This window comes from Mytilus edulis, chromosome 7 (genome assembly GCF_963676685.1).
Source record: "Mytilus edulis chromosome 7, xbMytEdul2.2, whole genome shotgun sequence".
In the NCBI taxonomy this organism is placed as follows: domain Eukaryota; kingdom Metazoa; phylum Mollusca; class Bivalvia; order Mytilida; family Mytilidae; genus Mytilus; species Mytilus edulis.
Window position 1 is genome coordinate 62,175,162 of NC_092350.1, and position 16,723 is coordinate 62,191,884.

At 32.5% G+C, this 16,723-nt stretch overlaps 1 protein-coding gene across 1 annotated transcript in view; it reads left to right on the top strand.

Moving 5' to 3' along the window:
• Nucleotides 1–2,414: 2,414 nt before the first annotated feature.
• Nucleotides 2,415–16,723, top strand: part of LOC139481954 (protein mono-ADP-ribosyltransferase PARP14-like) — a 49,510-nt gene continuing 35,201 nt past the window's right edge. Inside the window, exons 1-2 of the mRNA XM_071265529.1 lie at nt 2,415–2,529; nt 10,307–10,512. Coding sequence (XP_071121630.1) covers nt 10,314–10,512 — 199 coding nt within the window. The 5' untranslated portion in view covers nt 2,415–2,529; nt 10,307–10,313. The remainder of the gene's footprint in view (nt 2,530–10,306; nt 10,513–16,723) is intronic.

Consider the following 16,723-nt stretch of genomic DNA (forward strand, 5'->3'; position numbering starts at 1 on the left):
TCAAAATTAACAGCGCAAATGTCCATAGTATTTGAAGCGTAAATGTCCTATCGTTTTACAGGTAAAAAAGCGCAAACGTCCTGTGCCCAATTAAATCTATGTTGTACTTGTCTCGAATGTCATTGAATAGTGATGTTCTTGATTGTTCAAAGCGTTTACAAAACAGCAAAAGATGGGATTTGTCCTCTATGGATTGAGACTTGCACATTTTACAAAAGTGTTGGTCAAGTGGCACATTACGAAATATACCCTGTTCGATTTGTAAAGGTAAGGCTCCGCTTTACAGAATAGAGAATAGTAGATGAATGAATTAGTGACAGATAAACATTAAAAAAGAGACTATAAGAATAAAGAATACTAGGGTGCAAAAGAATACAGAATAACTGTGAAAATGAAAGAATTAAGTATTTATGGTAATAAAATAGTGATCGTAGTAATGAACCACGCATGTAAAGAATAAAAAAATTGTTATAACAAATAAATATAGAAATAAATTGATTGTCATGAGAATTTAACAGAATAAGCATTATTTTTGAAGATGAAGAAAAATTCCTCAAAATATTACAGAATACAGAATTAACCCCGATCCAGACCAACCTAAGTGCTGATGTGTTGTAAAATAAATAAGAAGGTGTGATATGAGTGCCGATGAGACAACTCTCCATCCAGGTCACAATGTATACTCACAATGTTTAATGCTTATTCTGTTTAACATAAAAGTTAGAATTATATATATATAGGTCACAGTACAGCCTTTAACACGGAGCATTAGCTCACACCGAACAGCAAACTATAAAGGGCCCCAAAATGACTAAATTAAGACTTTATAATGTAAAACAATACAAAGAGGAGAACCAACGGTCTAATCTATATAATAAACGAGAAACGAGAAACACTTATGAATGACACCAAGGCCTTTATCAATCGAGCGATCTTTAGTTCGTATTCTAAATTCATGGTTATTGTGATGTTGCACCCCTGTCAATAAATATGAATGTCCATAGACTAATCTCATATCAATAAAGATAGAATTTTACGAATGAAACGTGTGGAGCAAGATCCACTTCTCCTTCAAGAACACTTGTGATTACCCCCGATCTTTGGTAGGGTTCGTACTGCTCAGTCTTTAGTTTTCTATGCTGTGTTTTGTATACTGTTAGTTGTCTTTTTGCAATGGTTTTGACAGTTTGAATATCTCAATTGGTATCTCTCGCCTCTCTTTTAAATCATTTTGGGATTTTTTCATTTTCTTTTTGAATAAAAAGCATATTATTTCAACTTCTTTGTCATAAATGATTGAAAAAACAAACAGAGTTTAGTTTGATTTATAATATTTTTAAAATTCATTGATATTTTCCACTTGTATCACAAGTTTTGGACATAATTCCCGAACGAGAACTCAACGAGACTGAAACATCAGAAGGCACCCTTAAGTGTATAGATTACAATTGCTTATTAATAAAGAGTTGTTTGTTTCTATTTTTTTTAATTTAAGGTATGAAAATGTTTATAACTTCAGCCAGAGACAAAATAAGGCATAGATAAACTACTATTGAGGACCGTATATATATATACCGAGTCTTCAACAATGAGCAAAACAATACCGCGTATTGTAAGATATAAAAAGCGAAATGACAAATTGTTAAACATCGCAATTCAAAAAAGAAAACCAAAATAAATGGGAAAGGTTGACTTGGTCAAGTGTCATTTTATTCAATAAATGAACACATGCACTTTGGAGTTTGGACCCCCCTTTTTTCAGTCGCAGGAAGGCGTTAAAGCAAAAATATAAAATAGCCTTTCAAGACTTTATAAAATTATTTGGACTGCAATAAAATATGAAATACGAATGACTGACTGGACTGTTTTTTCTGTATTCTCTAATATTCTAGCCATTTTTCTCTGTTCGTTACTTTTATCATTAAGTATTTTCTATTCTTTATACTTAACCACTTCATTGTGCTTTATTCTCTTAAATAATATGACGTTTTTTTATATCCTTTTAAATGTTTGTTTTTGTTTCTCTCCATTACCATGATTACTCAGTTATCCCTGGCTATATCCCGTGAGTATAGTAAACTTGGGAATTAATAGTAAATAGCAAATTTATACAAAGTATTTGTAGTATATTTATGTATGTTCGTATAATACAGAACATCGAATATAATTGAAAACATAAAAATAACGGATTTGGAAAAAAGGGGAGAACAAAAAAAAAAAAAAAAATCCCGTCCCCAAGTACCTATTATGGTCTAGACCCTTAATCGGGTTAATAGTAAACTGTGAAGATTAAAGCAAATAACCAAAAACATTATGATATATATATATATATAAATATATTCTCATTTAACATTTATGGTGTAGTCATAATATTAAAGTAAACACAAGAAAATCCATCACACGTAGAAAAGTCTAAAAATAGATACCAGGTAATCAATATCAAAAGTGAAAGTAAATTTGGGATTTATGGAAGAAATTGACAATTGTTTGGATTTCATTTCATCTAGGTGTCGACTCTGAAGTATCAAGGTAAAACAGTTTCACTACATTCGTAAAAAATATTTACGATAGAACTCTAGAAATGCTAAGTTCATTAATAGAACACATTTTTGTTATATGACGTGACAAGGGTGAGGTAGGCCCACTTTCAGCTCGATTTATCTTCATTTTATGTTATATAAAAATCATCACTCGATTGACCATGATCCCAGGTTTTGTATACATGCAAACAAATTGTCGAACTACTGTTATTTTCACAATTATTTACAAACTGTCCTTTAATGATTAAGGGAACAGTCATTATTTATCAGCTGAGGGGGTCGGTGCATTTTAGGGGGGGTCATTGCCAAAAATATCATATCATTGGGGGGGGGGGGGGGGGGTTACCATCAAAAAATATTTTTACTAGGGGGGGTCACACAATAAAGGTTTTTATGTCTGACTTGTACAGATAAATTGTTGACAAAATTGAAATGAGTGTGCAATCTGTGAAATAATGTCTGTTTATTAAATCTTTGATAGTGTAAACTGTAAAGCACCATGCAGCAGGATATGGCTAATTTCTCAAGGACAGTGAATCTGATCACTCCTTATCACAGTTGTGTAAATTTACAATCAATAAATTAACAACTCTATGAAATGTTTCTCCCTAGTTTTGACCACAGGAAACAGTGAGTTGGAAAGGTTTCTGGACATGCATAATTAACTTTCTATAGTCAGCAGGGGCGGATACAGGAATTTTCGAAAGGGGGGGTGCTAACCCAGGGCACCCAGGGCAAAGGGGGGGTGCAAAACATATGTCCCGATACAAATGCATTGATCGGCAAAAATAAAGGGGGGTGCGCACCCCCGGAACCCCCCCCCCCTGGATCCGCCACTGACAGTCATGATAGTGTTTGAATCATTTTGATGTGATTCTTGAGATGAAATGGGTGTGTATATATAATTATTTTGATGAAAGCAAGGATGCATGTTAGTTATATGTCCGTCACGTGGTAATAGGTATACTTATTTTATGAAATTATTACAAAGATATCGAATAAGAATAAAAGATGATCTCGATATTATAGGTATATCCCTTCTGTATTCTTTAATTTTTAAGGTATTTTTTTTTTTATTCCTTAGTATTTTTTGCCTTTTTCTCCTTTTATTCATATTTGAACACCAGTGTTCTCTGATCTTTTTTTTTTTTTTTTTTTTTTTTTTTGTCCATTTTTCTGTAAATTTTATCCATTCTCCGATATTCTTTCCTATCCAGATTTCAGACCTTAATAAAAAAAAAATACTTGATGGGCACCATGGTATTCACACACACTAAACTATACACTATATGATTTGGAAAAAGAACAAATATATTCAGCTGGGGCCCTAAACAAAAATGTGTACTTGTTCAGAGAAAATTGATAACACACTAAACTCTTAAAACATACATCTGTACAAAACAAAGAAAGGTCAGAGGTTCCTGGCTTGGTTGTATATTTCTTTATCTCAAATAAATCATTTACATATTTAATCAAGAAAGGACAAGAACCATTTAATCAATGTTTACTTATTTTATTTGCACTTCCTAAATCATTTGTACATGTGAATCCTGAACCCCCCCATTCATAACTAGATATTTTTAAGTTCAAAGGTTAAAAAAAACAAAATACAAGGGACTGTGATTGGGATTAAAATAACAGTCAGTATTGAAAGTTTATCTACCAGTATACTGACAAAATTTGTAGAATTATAGGTTGCAGTAAAATAAATTAATAAATTGGAACATACAATTTTCTGTACATTTTTTTCTATTTTTCTACATGCACTTGTCAGATATTCCTTTTTGAAAAAAACAAGAAGAAAAGCTGTTTGTTATACTCAGAGCTTCTCAAAGCCAGTTACTATGTAGCTGGTCATCATCTCCTCAACACCACTGGGAATTTTTTTTTTTTTTGGGGGGGTCAAACTTTTGAAATTATGTTCTTAGGGGGGGTCATTATGTGGTTTTATAAAATAATGGGGGGGTTCCCAACATAAAATTTTATATTAAAAATATGAACCGACCCCCTCAGCTGATAAATAATGACCATTCCCTAAAGTTCATGACCTAGTTAGACACAATAATGTGTATTTTCTGATAATTCATTTTGATTATTTTTTTTTGCATTTTTTATTTTAATAAGGGTACAACCATTTCTTCAAAATTTAACACTACAAGGTATTGGGAAAATTTGGATTCGGAATATTTTTTCGTCATCTACTTGCATGACCACAATATTTTTTTCTCCATCAAATTGGGGTTCCGAATAGTTTGTTTTTTTTGGAAAAATCCATACCCCCCCCCTCTTTTTTGAAGACAATTGGTCGTTCCCTGTTAACATTGCAAACAAAATTAAGCGACAATAATTTAGTCACAATGTCGTAAAATGATATTTGTTTGCAGTATCATTCTTGAACCCCCCCTACCCCCCCACCCCCCATGCTTGTTCGTTTAAGAGGGTCTGGATGTGGACTACTATACGAAGTTGTTAGGTAAAAACATGGGAAAAAATATATGTATACGTTAAAAATGGCACAAGAATACAGAATTGAAGACCTCCCGCATCAAAACATAAATATATATTTTGTTAATCATATTCATTGATGATAAATGCACGTGCGTACGTAAAAGTTAAAAGACAAACTTTTAATTTAATAATTTAATTCTTTATTTATTTAAAGAGGATTACCAACAGCCAGAGGCTACGTGTGGGTCTCCTCAACATAGATATATACAGATTCTGACAGAATCTGATTCACAATTAACAAAGTTTACAAACATGTTAAACACAAGATAAAGACAATATGTACAGGACAAGACATACGAATGTAATTTGACTACACATCCATCCAATCACTCGCTCATTCTAACTCACATTTACACGACTTTACAAACATGTATAATGATTCAGTAATATAGAATAATGATTATGGAAAGACGATTTTGAGTACAATCAGGTCAAATGGAAAATGTGTTTCATGATACCTTATATTATATTTTATTAAAAGATAAAGTACAAATAAGTTATTTAGCTATCGAGAAAATCTGTTTGAAGATTTAACATATATCGAAACACACACTCAAACAGCTCTAAATTAGTATCATCAGACAAATCGTCACTACCTTCTATTACAATTTTGCTCAGATAGTTGGGACAAATATCCCGCAACATTTCTATATTTATATCTGGACAGATCAGATTCTTAATACCAAGTAGAAGAGTAATCCGATAGTTCGTGGAACGGACGCAATGAACTAAATAATGCTCAGTACGCCCTCTACACAACTAGATCCGCCACTGGTAATCTTCTATAAAACTACCGGGTCGATTTGAACCAAAATTTGTTCCCAATCATTCCTAATACCATGTTCATATATCTGGATTAAAAAAAGTAATTAAGTGATTTTCCAATGTGCCAAGCAAAAATAGAATATAGATGAAAATGCAAGTAATGTCTATTACATATCTCGATATATATCCTTTCTATTTAGAGACATTCTAATAGAGCTAGCTAGAAAGGTTAAAAATGTCAAAATTTACTGATGTTCTGTCCATTTCTTAAAAAAATCAAAAAAAATCAAACGGATATTCGAGGTATTGCCCTGTAATAAGATTTTAACATTTTTTTGTGTTATCATGGTTATAGCTAGCATCTTGAAAACTATAATGAAATTATAGAGGAATAGAAAGTTTTACGGTGATGAGATCATCATGAGTTGGTTCACTAAAAAAGGCAGGATTACTTAATCACAAATGACCAATGATCCAATTTGTATCGTCTGCTTTCTTCTAGTGTAGGTTAATTGGCAAAGTTGATCATCCAATTAAGATCTACTTTAAAGGCCAAAATTATCACTCGACTGCTTAAAGTTGTTGCTCTAAATTGACAAATGAAACATTTTTTTTTCTCATTTTTATACGACCGCAAAAATTTTAATTTTTTGGTCGTATATTGCTATCACGTTGGCGTCGTCGTCGTCTGCGTCGTCGTCGTCGTCGTCGTCGTCGTCCGAATACTTTTAGTTTTCGCACTCTAACTTTAGTAAAAGTGAATAGAAATCAATGAAATTTTAACACAAGGTTTATGACCACAAAAGGAAGGTTGGGATTGATTTTGGGAGTTTTGGTCCCAACATTTTAGGAATTAGGGGCCAAAAAGGGCCCAAATAAGCATTTTTTTGGTTTTCGCACTATAACTTTAGTTTAAGTGAATAGAAATCTATGAAATTTTGACACAAGGTTTATGACAACAAAAGGAAGGTTGGGATTGATTTTGGGAGTTTTGGTTTAGGAATTAAGGGCCAAAAAAGGGCCCAAATAAGCATTATTTTTGGTTTTCGCACAATAACTTTAGTATAAGTAAATAGAAATCAATGAAATTTTAACACAAGGTTTATGACCACAAAAGGAAGGTTGGGATTGATTTTTGGAGTTGAGGTCACAACAGTTTATGAATTAGGGGCCAAAAAGGGGCCCAAATAAGCATTATTTTTGTTTTTTGCACCATAACTTTAGTATAAGTAAATAGAAATCAATGAAATTTAAACACAAGGTTTATGACCATAAAAGGAAGGTTGGGTTTGATTTTGGGAGTTTTGGTCCTAACGGTTTAGGAATAAGGGGCCCAAAGGGTCCAAAATTGAACTTTGTGTGATTTCATCAAAAATTGAATAATTGGGGTTCTTTGATATGCCGAATCTAACTATGTATGTAGATTCTTAATTTTTGGTCCCGTTTTCAAATTGGTCTACATTAAGGTCCAAAGGGTCCAAAATTAAACTTAGTTTGATTTTAACAAAAATTGAATCCTTGGGGTTCTTTGATATGCTGAATTTAAAAATGTACTTAGATTTTTAATTATTGGCCTAGTTTTCAAGTTGGTCCAAATGGGGGTCCAAAATTAAACTTTGTTTGATTTCATCAAAAATTGAATAAATGGGTTCTTTGATATGCCAAATCTAACTGTGTATGTAGATTCTTAATTTTTGGTCCAGTTTTCAAATTGGTCTACATTAAGGTCCAAAGGGTCCAAAATTAAACTAAGTTTGATTTTAACAAAAATCAAATTCTTGGGCTTATTTGATATGCTTTATCTAAATATGTACTTTGATTTTTGATTATGGGCCCAGTTTTTAAGTTGGTTCAAATCAGGATTCCATATCAAGTATTGTGCAATAGCAAGAATTTTTCAATTGCACAGTATTGCACAATAGCAAGAAATATCTAATTGCACAATATTGTGCAATAGCAATTAATTTTCAATTGGAGTTATCTTTCTTTGTATAGAATAGTAGTTGATAATATATGTTGGAAATTTGCCAGACATGACTATGATGTCATTTTCTTTTTTTATTTGCCAATAACTTTATGTAAATAACTTCATTGGAAATTTGCCAATATAAAATGTTGCTGATGAAGCTTTTTTTCCTTATCTTATCTAAAATGTTTTTAGATAATGTATGTTGGACATTTGCCAGACATGACTATGATGTCATTTTCTATTTTTATTTGCCAATAACTTTATGTAAATAACTTCATTGGAAATTTGCCAATATAAAATGTTGCTGATGAAGTTTTTTTTTTATTGTTTTATACAATAAACAATGTATATTCACTTTTACTACCAACCAATCTTTACCATTCAGTGATAACAAGCACTTTATTTTACATTTTAATATTTTATGATGTATTTAAAAGAGTAGTTATTGTTGCAAACTCCATTAGAAATTTGAATTGATATCAGTTTTTGAAAAAGGGAAACGGGGATGTGAAAAAAAGGGGGGGGGGGTTTAAATTTTTCTCATTTCAGATTTCATAAATAAAAAGAAAATTTCTTCGAGAGGATTAATATTCAACAGCATAGTGAATTGCTCAAAGGCAAAACAAAACTTTTAAGTTCATTAGACCACATTCATTCTGTGTCAGAAACCTATGCTGTGTCAACTATTTAATTTTAGATTTAAAAAGTTTGAAGAAGAAATCTTTAATTGATTTGTAAAATCTTGACATTTGTTTTGTGTAAAAAAAAACCCATGTAATGTCAAAAATTTGATCACAATCCAAATTCAGAGCTGTATCTCGCTTGAATGTTTTGTCCATACTTGCCCCAACTGTTCAGGGTTCGACCTCTGCGGTCGTATATAGCTGCGCCCTGCGGAGCACCTTATTTTAAAGTATAATCTGGAAAAATATAATGAAAATAGAGAAAATTGTATAAAAAAAGATCCCAGTTACATTAGATAATAAAATAAGTTTATTTAACTTGAATTCTTCAATCAACCAACTTCTTATAGAAATACATGTCATTGACTAACGTTGTTTTTTTACCTATGTCATTTTTTTTTTGTAGAAACTATAAAAAAAATACAGAGAGATTCTATATGGCAAAAATGATAAGCAGCACACTATCTACAATTGAGTCTCATGGCCGTATCATGCAGTCTTGTATTTTTTTTTTAAATTTGGGTGCATTTATATGTTTCGGAGTTTAGTGTGACGTCCATTTTCGCTGAAGCCCGCGCTGTGTTAAAGACCCATTGGTGGCTGTTTTCTGCTCTTTGATCGGGTTGTTGTCCCTTTGACACATTCCCCGTTTCCATTCTCAATTTTATTGCAATCAAATGACAGCTACTTTGTATATTTGTTTTTTGTTGTTTTGTATTTTCGTTTTGCCCCCGTTATCATATTCATGATATTGGTACACAGGTAACTTTTATCTATAAATAGCCGAATCTTCTGGAGTTTCGTAAACAACAACGTTAAACGATATATATATACTACTTCATAACGTGTGACCTCACGTGTGTGGTAAAATTTGTTGGATTGATGCACGTGGCTATTCTAGTAAATGAATTAATCTACAAAGCGAGAGCACTTTCCATTTTCATCAGCTAAGAGTCGACTAGCCTTTTTTGAAAGGATAATGCTTGTGTTATTGCTTTATATCAATTTCATGCAAAATGGAAGATAAGCAACACAGGGTCATGCATGCAGAGTTTTATTTATGAAGTAAATAAAGAATATTGCTTTGCGATTTTTACGTCGTCCGAAAAAAAGGATGATTTATATATATACCTAAAATATTTTTTACATATCAGTTTCTTTCTGTATAAAAAAACCACTTATTTACTGACTATAAGGACAAAGGTAAGTTTATTGTCTTACCCGACAGCAACTTTTTCCTTCCGCTTCACGTCGGGCAATAGTTCGTGTCTCGGTATCAAAAAAACTTGCTTTTGTCCTCATAGCCAGTAATTAAGTGTAAACTATTTAATAGAAGGAGTTACATGTAAGTCAATGTTTGAGTAGCTTGTTAGCTAACTTGTAAAACTATATCCCATATCACTTTCTATTTCTGAAATGAAAATGACACTTTGTTATATGATTAAATTCGTGCGCCCGAAGTGCATTTCTATAGATATAGGAAGATATGTGGTACGAGTGCCAATAAGACAACTCTCCATCCAAGTCACAATTTATAAAAGTAAACCATTATAGGTCAAGGTACGGTCTTCAACACGGATCCTTGGCTCACACCGAACAACAAGCTATAAAGCTCCCCAAAAAATTACTAGTGTAAAACCATTCAAACGGGTAAACCAACGGTCTAATCTATATAAAAAACTAGAAACGAACGAGAAACATATCTATTTTCACCAGGAACGGTTAAACCCAAACATTTGAAAGCCAATGCGATAAGAAGAGATTTACACGAAAGCATACCTAACATTTAACAATTTTGATGTTTGTCTGAAACAAATATAAATTTTTGTGAATGATTTCAGTGGAAGTATGGACAAGTCAAATAAACGGATTCCCTCTGCTTCAGAGACTAAACATACTGTTGAAGTAAGAGGAATGAAAGAAACAACATCATCAGATACTATCAGATACTATTTTGAATCGAGAAGAGGGGCAAATTGTGACGTCATAGATATTCGATTTGTGCCTAACAAAAACATGTACTTAGTGTCTTTTGGTGATTTAGAAGGTAAGAAAGGTTTTATTTCTTTCAATTTGTTTGGAACATACTTACAAGTGGAGGGGGAAAAAAAAGAAAAAATACATGCAAAAACAAAACCCTCCCCGAAAACGGAACATTTACGACTCCTCGACAGGTATGTACTCGTTTCGATTCAATCCGATGAACGAAGCCAATTACAACTGATTATTATAGTCATGATAGTTGGTTCATATGTTGTTCATGATTGGGATGGTTGAGCGCGAACAAATATAATATGTTTAACTCCGTCATATTTGTATGAGGAGCCTGCTTTTCAGCGGTTGTCCTTGATGGATGTCTGTCGTATTTGTTTTTCGTTTATTTGAAATTAGAAATAAGGAGATGTGGTATGAAGCATCAAATGAAGTGGATGTAAGCAATAATACACAACCGTACGGCCTTCAACAATGAGAAAAACCCAAACCGTATAGTCGGATTTGAAAGGCCCCGACATAAAAAGTATGAAATATTTAATTGAGAAAACTGACAACATAATTTATAACAAAACAATTTACAGAAAAACAAATATTACAGGCATGAACCAACGACAACCACTGAGCTACAGGCTCCCGACTTGAGTCAGGCACATAAAGAATGTGGCGCCAAATCATCCCCCTAACCTGGGGCAGTGGTGTAACTGTACAACTTAAGAACAAACTATGCAAATCAGTTGGAAAGGGCTAACTCATCAGATCGATACAAAGCAGAAAATTCTAACGAAGAAAAAAAAAAACAACAAAAAAGCAGACCGGTCGTCGCAGCGTACCTATGCATCCCACAACAAAAATAGATACTAAAGATCTGATAGTATTCGCAGTTACTGTCGGCTAGTTCAGAGCTACTAACATGACTAACAGCTAATAAAAAAACTAATGTAGCCAAGACTAAAATATAAATCGGTACACACCCAACACCCAAAGGAATTAGGGTAAACCCGTCATTAACAGTTGAGCTTGTGCAATGCCAAAACATACACTACCAACAATTTGACTAGCATTTACATGTACATTAAATGCCGCTATATAAACAGTACTTTTAGGAAACATCACTAATCAGTACATTAAATGCCACTATATAAACAGTACTTTTAGAAAACATCACTAATCAGTACATTAAATGCCGCCATATAAACAGTACTTTTAGGAAACATCACTAAACAGTACATTAAATGCCGCTATATAAACAGTACTTTTAGGAAACATCACTAATCAGTACATTAAATGCCACTATATAAACAGTACTTTTAGAAAACATCACTAATCAGTACATTAAATGCCGCCATATAAACAGTACTTTTAGGAAACATCACTAAACAGTACATTAAATGCCGCTATATAAACAGTACTTTTAGGAAACATCACTATTCAGTACATTAATTTTTATATCATTTTCAGTAATGTTGGGAAAAAGTTGTTTACAGTACTGAAAATTTCAGTCATTTTACAGTACTGAAAATTTCAGTCATTTTTCAGTACTGAAAATTTCAGTCGTTTTTCAGTACTGAAAATTTCAGTCGTTTTTCAGTACTGAAAATTTCAGTCATTTTTCAGTACTGAAAATTTCAGTCATTTTGCAGTACTGTATATTTCAGTCATTTTTCAGTACTGAAAGTTTTAGTCATTTTTCAGTACTGAAAATTTCAGTCATTTTACAGTACTGAAAATTCAATCATTTTACAGTACTGAAAATTCAATCATTTTTAAGTACAGAAAGTTGTAGTCAAATTCAAGACCTGATAAAAAAAAACTCGGTTATGCTATCACAAACATCATAAGCCCCATAAGTCCTGTTCCGACCAGCAGTAAAAAGCTTCCCAAAGTGGGGCGTCCGTCTGGCTGTGCAAGATGTATCAAGTTTGCAGCTACGTCCTGTCAAAATGCATATGGGGAGTTTAAATCCAATGCCTCGTGTAAAGAGAGTGACAAGATCTCTGCACGTTAAGAACCCTTGCAACAACTCTTACTGTTGCATGGCAAAATTTCTGTCCCTATCTAATATACCTATATTTTCCAGTGGAAGTCGAAATTCCTCCCGATCATCATCCCGGTGGGCCTCTATTATTACAAGACCTACTAGTACCTGTTGTATTTATTGTTAACTTGTTCTCGTCCTGAACCTTCGTGAAATATTTACCACTGGACATAAAGCAATCAACAATCAATCAATCAGCAACAAATATCATAAGTTGGTTTGGGATAAAAACAAGTATTTTATTTTAAAACTCCATGGCTATATGTATTCTTTCATATCAACACATTAATACATTGAAGAGGATTCTTTTGATGAACTTTATGTGCCTGTTTCAAGCCACGACTTCTCATTTTTGATTGTCGTTATTTGTTGTATGTCATAATTTGTGTTATTCAATGTTTTTGGCGTAGATCAGTGCGTTTTTTTCCTTACGATTAGTTTCACTAGTTATCAAGTAGACTTTACAGCTTTTTATGAGCAATGATGTTTTTATTGTTGATTCATGTGAAAGACGGAAAAGGAGCTGTCATATAGACAGTAAAATTCAATCACATAAGCAACAAATACAAAACCATTAGACAGAGGTCACCAATACAGTTCTTCCAATATTAAGCAGTCAACACCATACAAGAAGTTCTGAATAGCTCCGACAAAAAAAAAATAGATGTCATCTAGATGTACAGCACAATGTCAGAATATCGTTCATCAAACTAAATGTATAACTGCACAAAGACATATCTATAACATGACTTTGTCCGACTTGGGGCAGAGGTGCATATAAATGTGGCGGGTTGAACCGATTTTGTCGACGGCTGACGTTGAACATTATGGTTATATATATATAGTATCCTTGTTATGCTGTTGTTAGTTTGGAGGCATACCACATCTCCTTGTTTTATTAATAGAACTAAATATGTAGATTATATATGCAGTCGTCTATATTAAAACTGTTGCTCTTTCACACTTTCTTGTAGCACTTGAATTAATATTGCAATGAAGTCTTTAATATAGTTCACGTTTCTCCTATAGAAAGAAAAGATCCTTCTGATACCATGACAGTTTGTTATCAGGAATAATTTCAAAGTAATTTAAAAGAATAAGCACACGTTTCAAGATATTTTTATAACATGAACCTTGGACCAAGTTTCATATTCATATTTCACATGTTTAAACCTTTTATAGCGACTTTTACTCACTCTATCAAGGCCGTACAATTGACTACAATTGCGTATATCTAACTAAAACTTTGGTGAGTTATAGTTGTGTCATTGAAAATTATAATCACATTTCTTATTTTGACCAACATTGATATTTTCTATTCAACGGCAAGAAAATAGAACTTTGCTTCTTATTGTTCTTTGTGTGGTTTTAATATATATAGCATAATAATTTTGACAGCAGTAGATTTTGAATGAAAAGCTGGACTAATTTTTAGGGTAGTATGGCAGAATCCAATTAAAATACATATTCTAAATATAAAAAGAAATATTAGTTAAATTCTCACGAAACAGTAACCCTTCTACCAAAGATATTTCAGTCTGTTACTATATGGAGTCTAATTCGGTTTTCTTCATCTTTTACATTACAAGTCAAAGAGTGTTCAATTGCAAAAAACTGCATTTTGTTGTCCTTGACCTAAATCACTTTCAAAATCACGGTTAGTGTAAAAGAATTATCTAAACTACAGACAAATTTTCTACCTATGAAATTAAAGTGAATCGAGCTATCACATGATTTTTTTTTATAGGAAATGAACACAAATCGAGCCTTCACATGAATTTAACAGTAACTGAACATATTTTAGATAATATTATAGAAAGTAAATATGTTTTCTTTTTGGTAGTGAGCATGTTTAAGTTTATACAACCTTTCTTTATTTCTTTCTTGTTGTTCAAATTTCTTGGTCCTCAACAATCAGTCAGTCTTGTAAGCTCTAACCAATAATGTCTCAAATATAACTTATAACATAAGATGTAACAAGAATGCTCAAGCTGAATCGTCTCGCCTGCTTTTCTATTCACGAATTATTTTATTCTGATAGACCATTGATAGAGTTTTAGTACAAGTGTCACATACACCACACATTGTCAAAGATCCATGAAAATGAAGTCAATGTGAGATAAACCACAGTCGTTTGAATTTTAGTGATAAATAAACCCAAAAATAGAAAAAAAGTCGCCCATATCTTAAACAAGAAACAGACAAAACCATGAAAGTTACATATTGACCAATGAACCATAAATTTAACATTGACCAATGACCTGTGCAAATTAAACAAATAATAGTACACAAGACACATAAAAAACTAATGACTAAGCAACACGAACCCCACCATGGGTTTGATCTCGGGTGCTCCTGAAGGGTATGCAGATCCTGCTCCACATATAAATGTAGTACCCATCCCGTTACCCGTGTTATTACAAACCCGATAAATAGTCCAATTCGGTAGTTCACTAATAGGTAAATGAGAAATTAACATAACAAAAATAGAAATTTGTTTTCAAGCAGTTGCTTGACAATGAAAATGAGGTCAAGGCCAACAGACAATACAGACTTTCGTTATACATGTATAAGCCATCTGTACACAAGGTATGAAGCCTCCAGTTCAAGTCAATTACCATATAAAATATCAGGCTCAATACAAATAGCTAACACCGTAGGATTGTTATCTGTATCTTTCGCATGTCACAGGCGCGACAATACAGCAAGAAGACAAGCAATGTCATGTACATAGATGACTCGCATCCTGGATTTTAGTTGTATTTGTTGATCAACTTTGAAACAAATTACTCAGGGAAAAGAGTCTAACTTGCAAAAGACAGAACGAAAGATGTTCATTCTTTTATGATTTTTTTTCTAATCCATTTATCAACTTAATATTCTAAAAATAATTTATTCAAACGCCTGAACCAAGGTAGGAACCTTATCATGTTAAAAAAAAAACATAAAAAATCTGTGTTGATTTAGTTTTAATTCACAATGGAGAGCATGCTATATGTATCAAGTGTACGAATGGCATATTTCCCTTTAGATTTTTGTTTGTTGTTTTTTATCGATTGATTGCTGTCGGATTCGAAGGCGTTTTCTTTTAGGGGGCAGGGATCCAGTCCCCTATATAGCTATATGGAGCTACATAAATGGTTAAAGCATAAACTTTCTACATGTCCGACAACATGGAAAGGACTAAAAGTAAAAGCTTTTTTTATTTCAATGTTTTGTACTTTAACGATTGAATGCTTCTTTTTGTAAAGGAGTAGGTTCAGTAAGACCCCTTTTTGGCCTCAAAATATAGCAGTTTTAGAAAATTGTGAAAATGTAATCGTTTAGATATTTATTGCAAAGTAGAATGCTTCTGCTACATAAATATGGGCTGTTTTTGACAAAACAATGCACATATATCGGGTACTAGCATCATTAAGTCATGCTAAATTACTGAAATCTTCACAATTGTAGCATTTTAGTTAAATTTTAGACGGTTTCCGTCTGAAATGAAAGTGGCCGCATTCGTGTTCATTCATAATATTGAAATGTAAGTTGTATTTGATGATAATACATAATATATATAAAGGTTGAGGATGAACACGGATGCGGACACTTTCATTTTTGACAAAAATCATCTGAAAAGTGACGATTTTTGGCATATTTGATAGATTTTTCCTATTTAAGCTTAAATCGGGGCGTTTTAAATGACTTATTAAGTTAATATCTTCGCCATTAACTAATTGAATCAATTGAAATAGACACTTAAGTGTTTAGAAAGTGTCTAAAATCTTTCGTTAGATGAACTTGAAAATTGAGGCCGAAATCGGCCCATACCGGACTTACTTTTATTGGGGTGTAAAAGCGTTGACCGAAGTACATTTTGTATGAAGCGCGGAAGCGCTTCATTCTAAAAATGTACCGGTCAACGCTTTTACAACCCTATAAAGTTACAAAAAGAAGCATTCAATACTTATAATTACATTTTTAGCTATGATCATGAAAACACGAATTTTATATATTTTATTATTTAATTCACCTGTGCACTTTATTGTTGGAGCACGTGTTATCATGAGTGAAAAGTTGTATTGAGCAATGCAACTGCTTACGGAATAACACGTGATGTGCAGTTAGCCAATCAGAATAAAATATTATAATGAAACATACATCTAATGTAATTATTTAAAACTAAATTAAATTTTGCTCTTTTAAGACTTTATCTGTAATGTTTATACAATAATTTTAATTT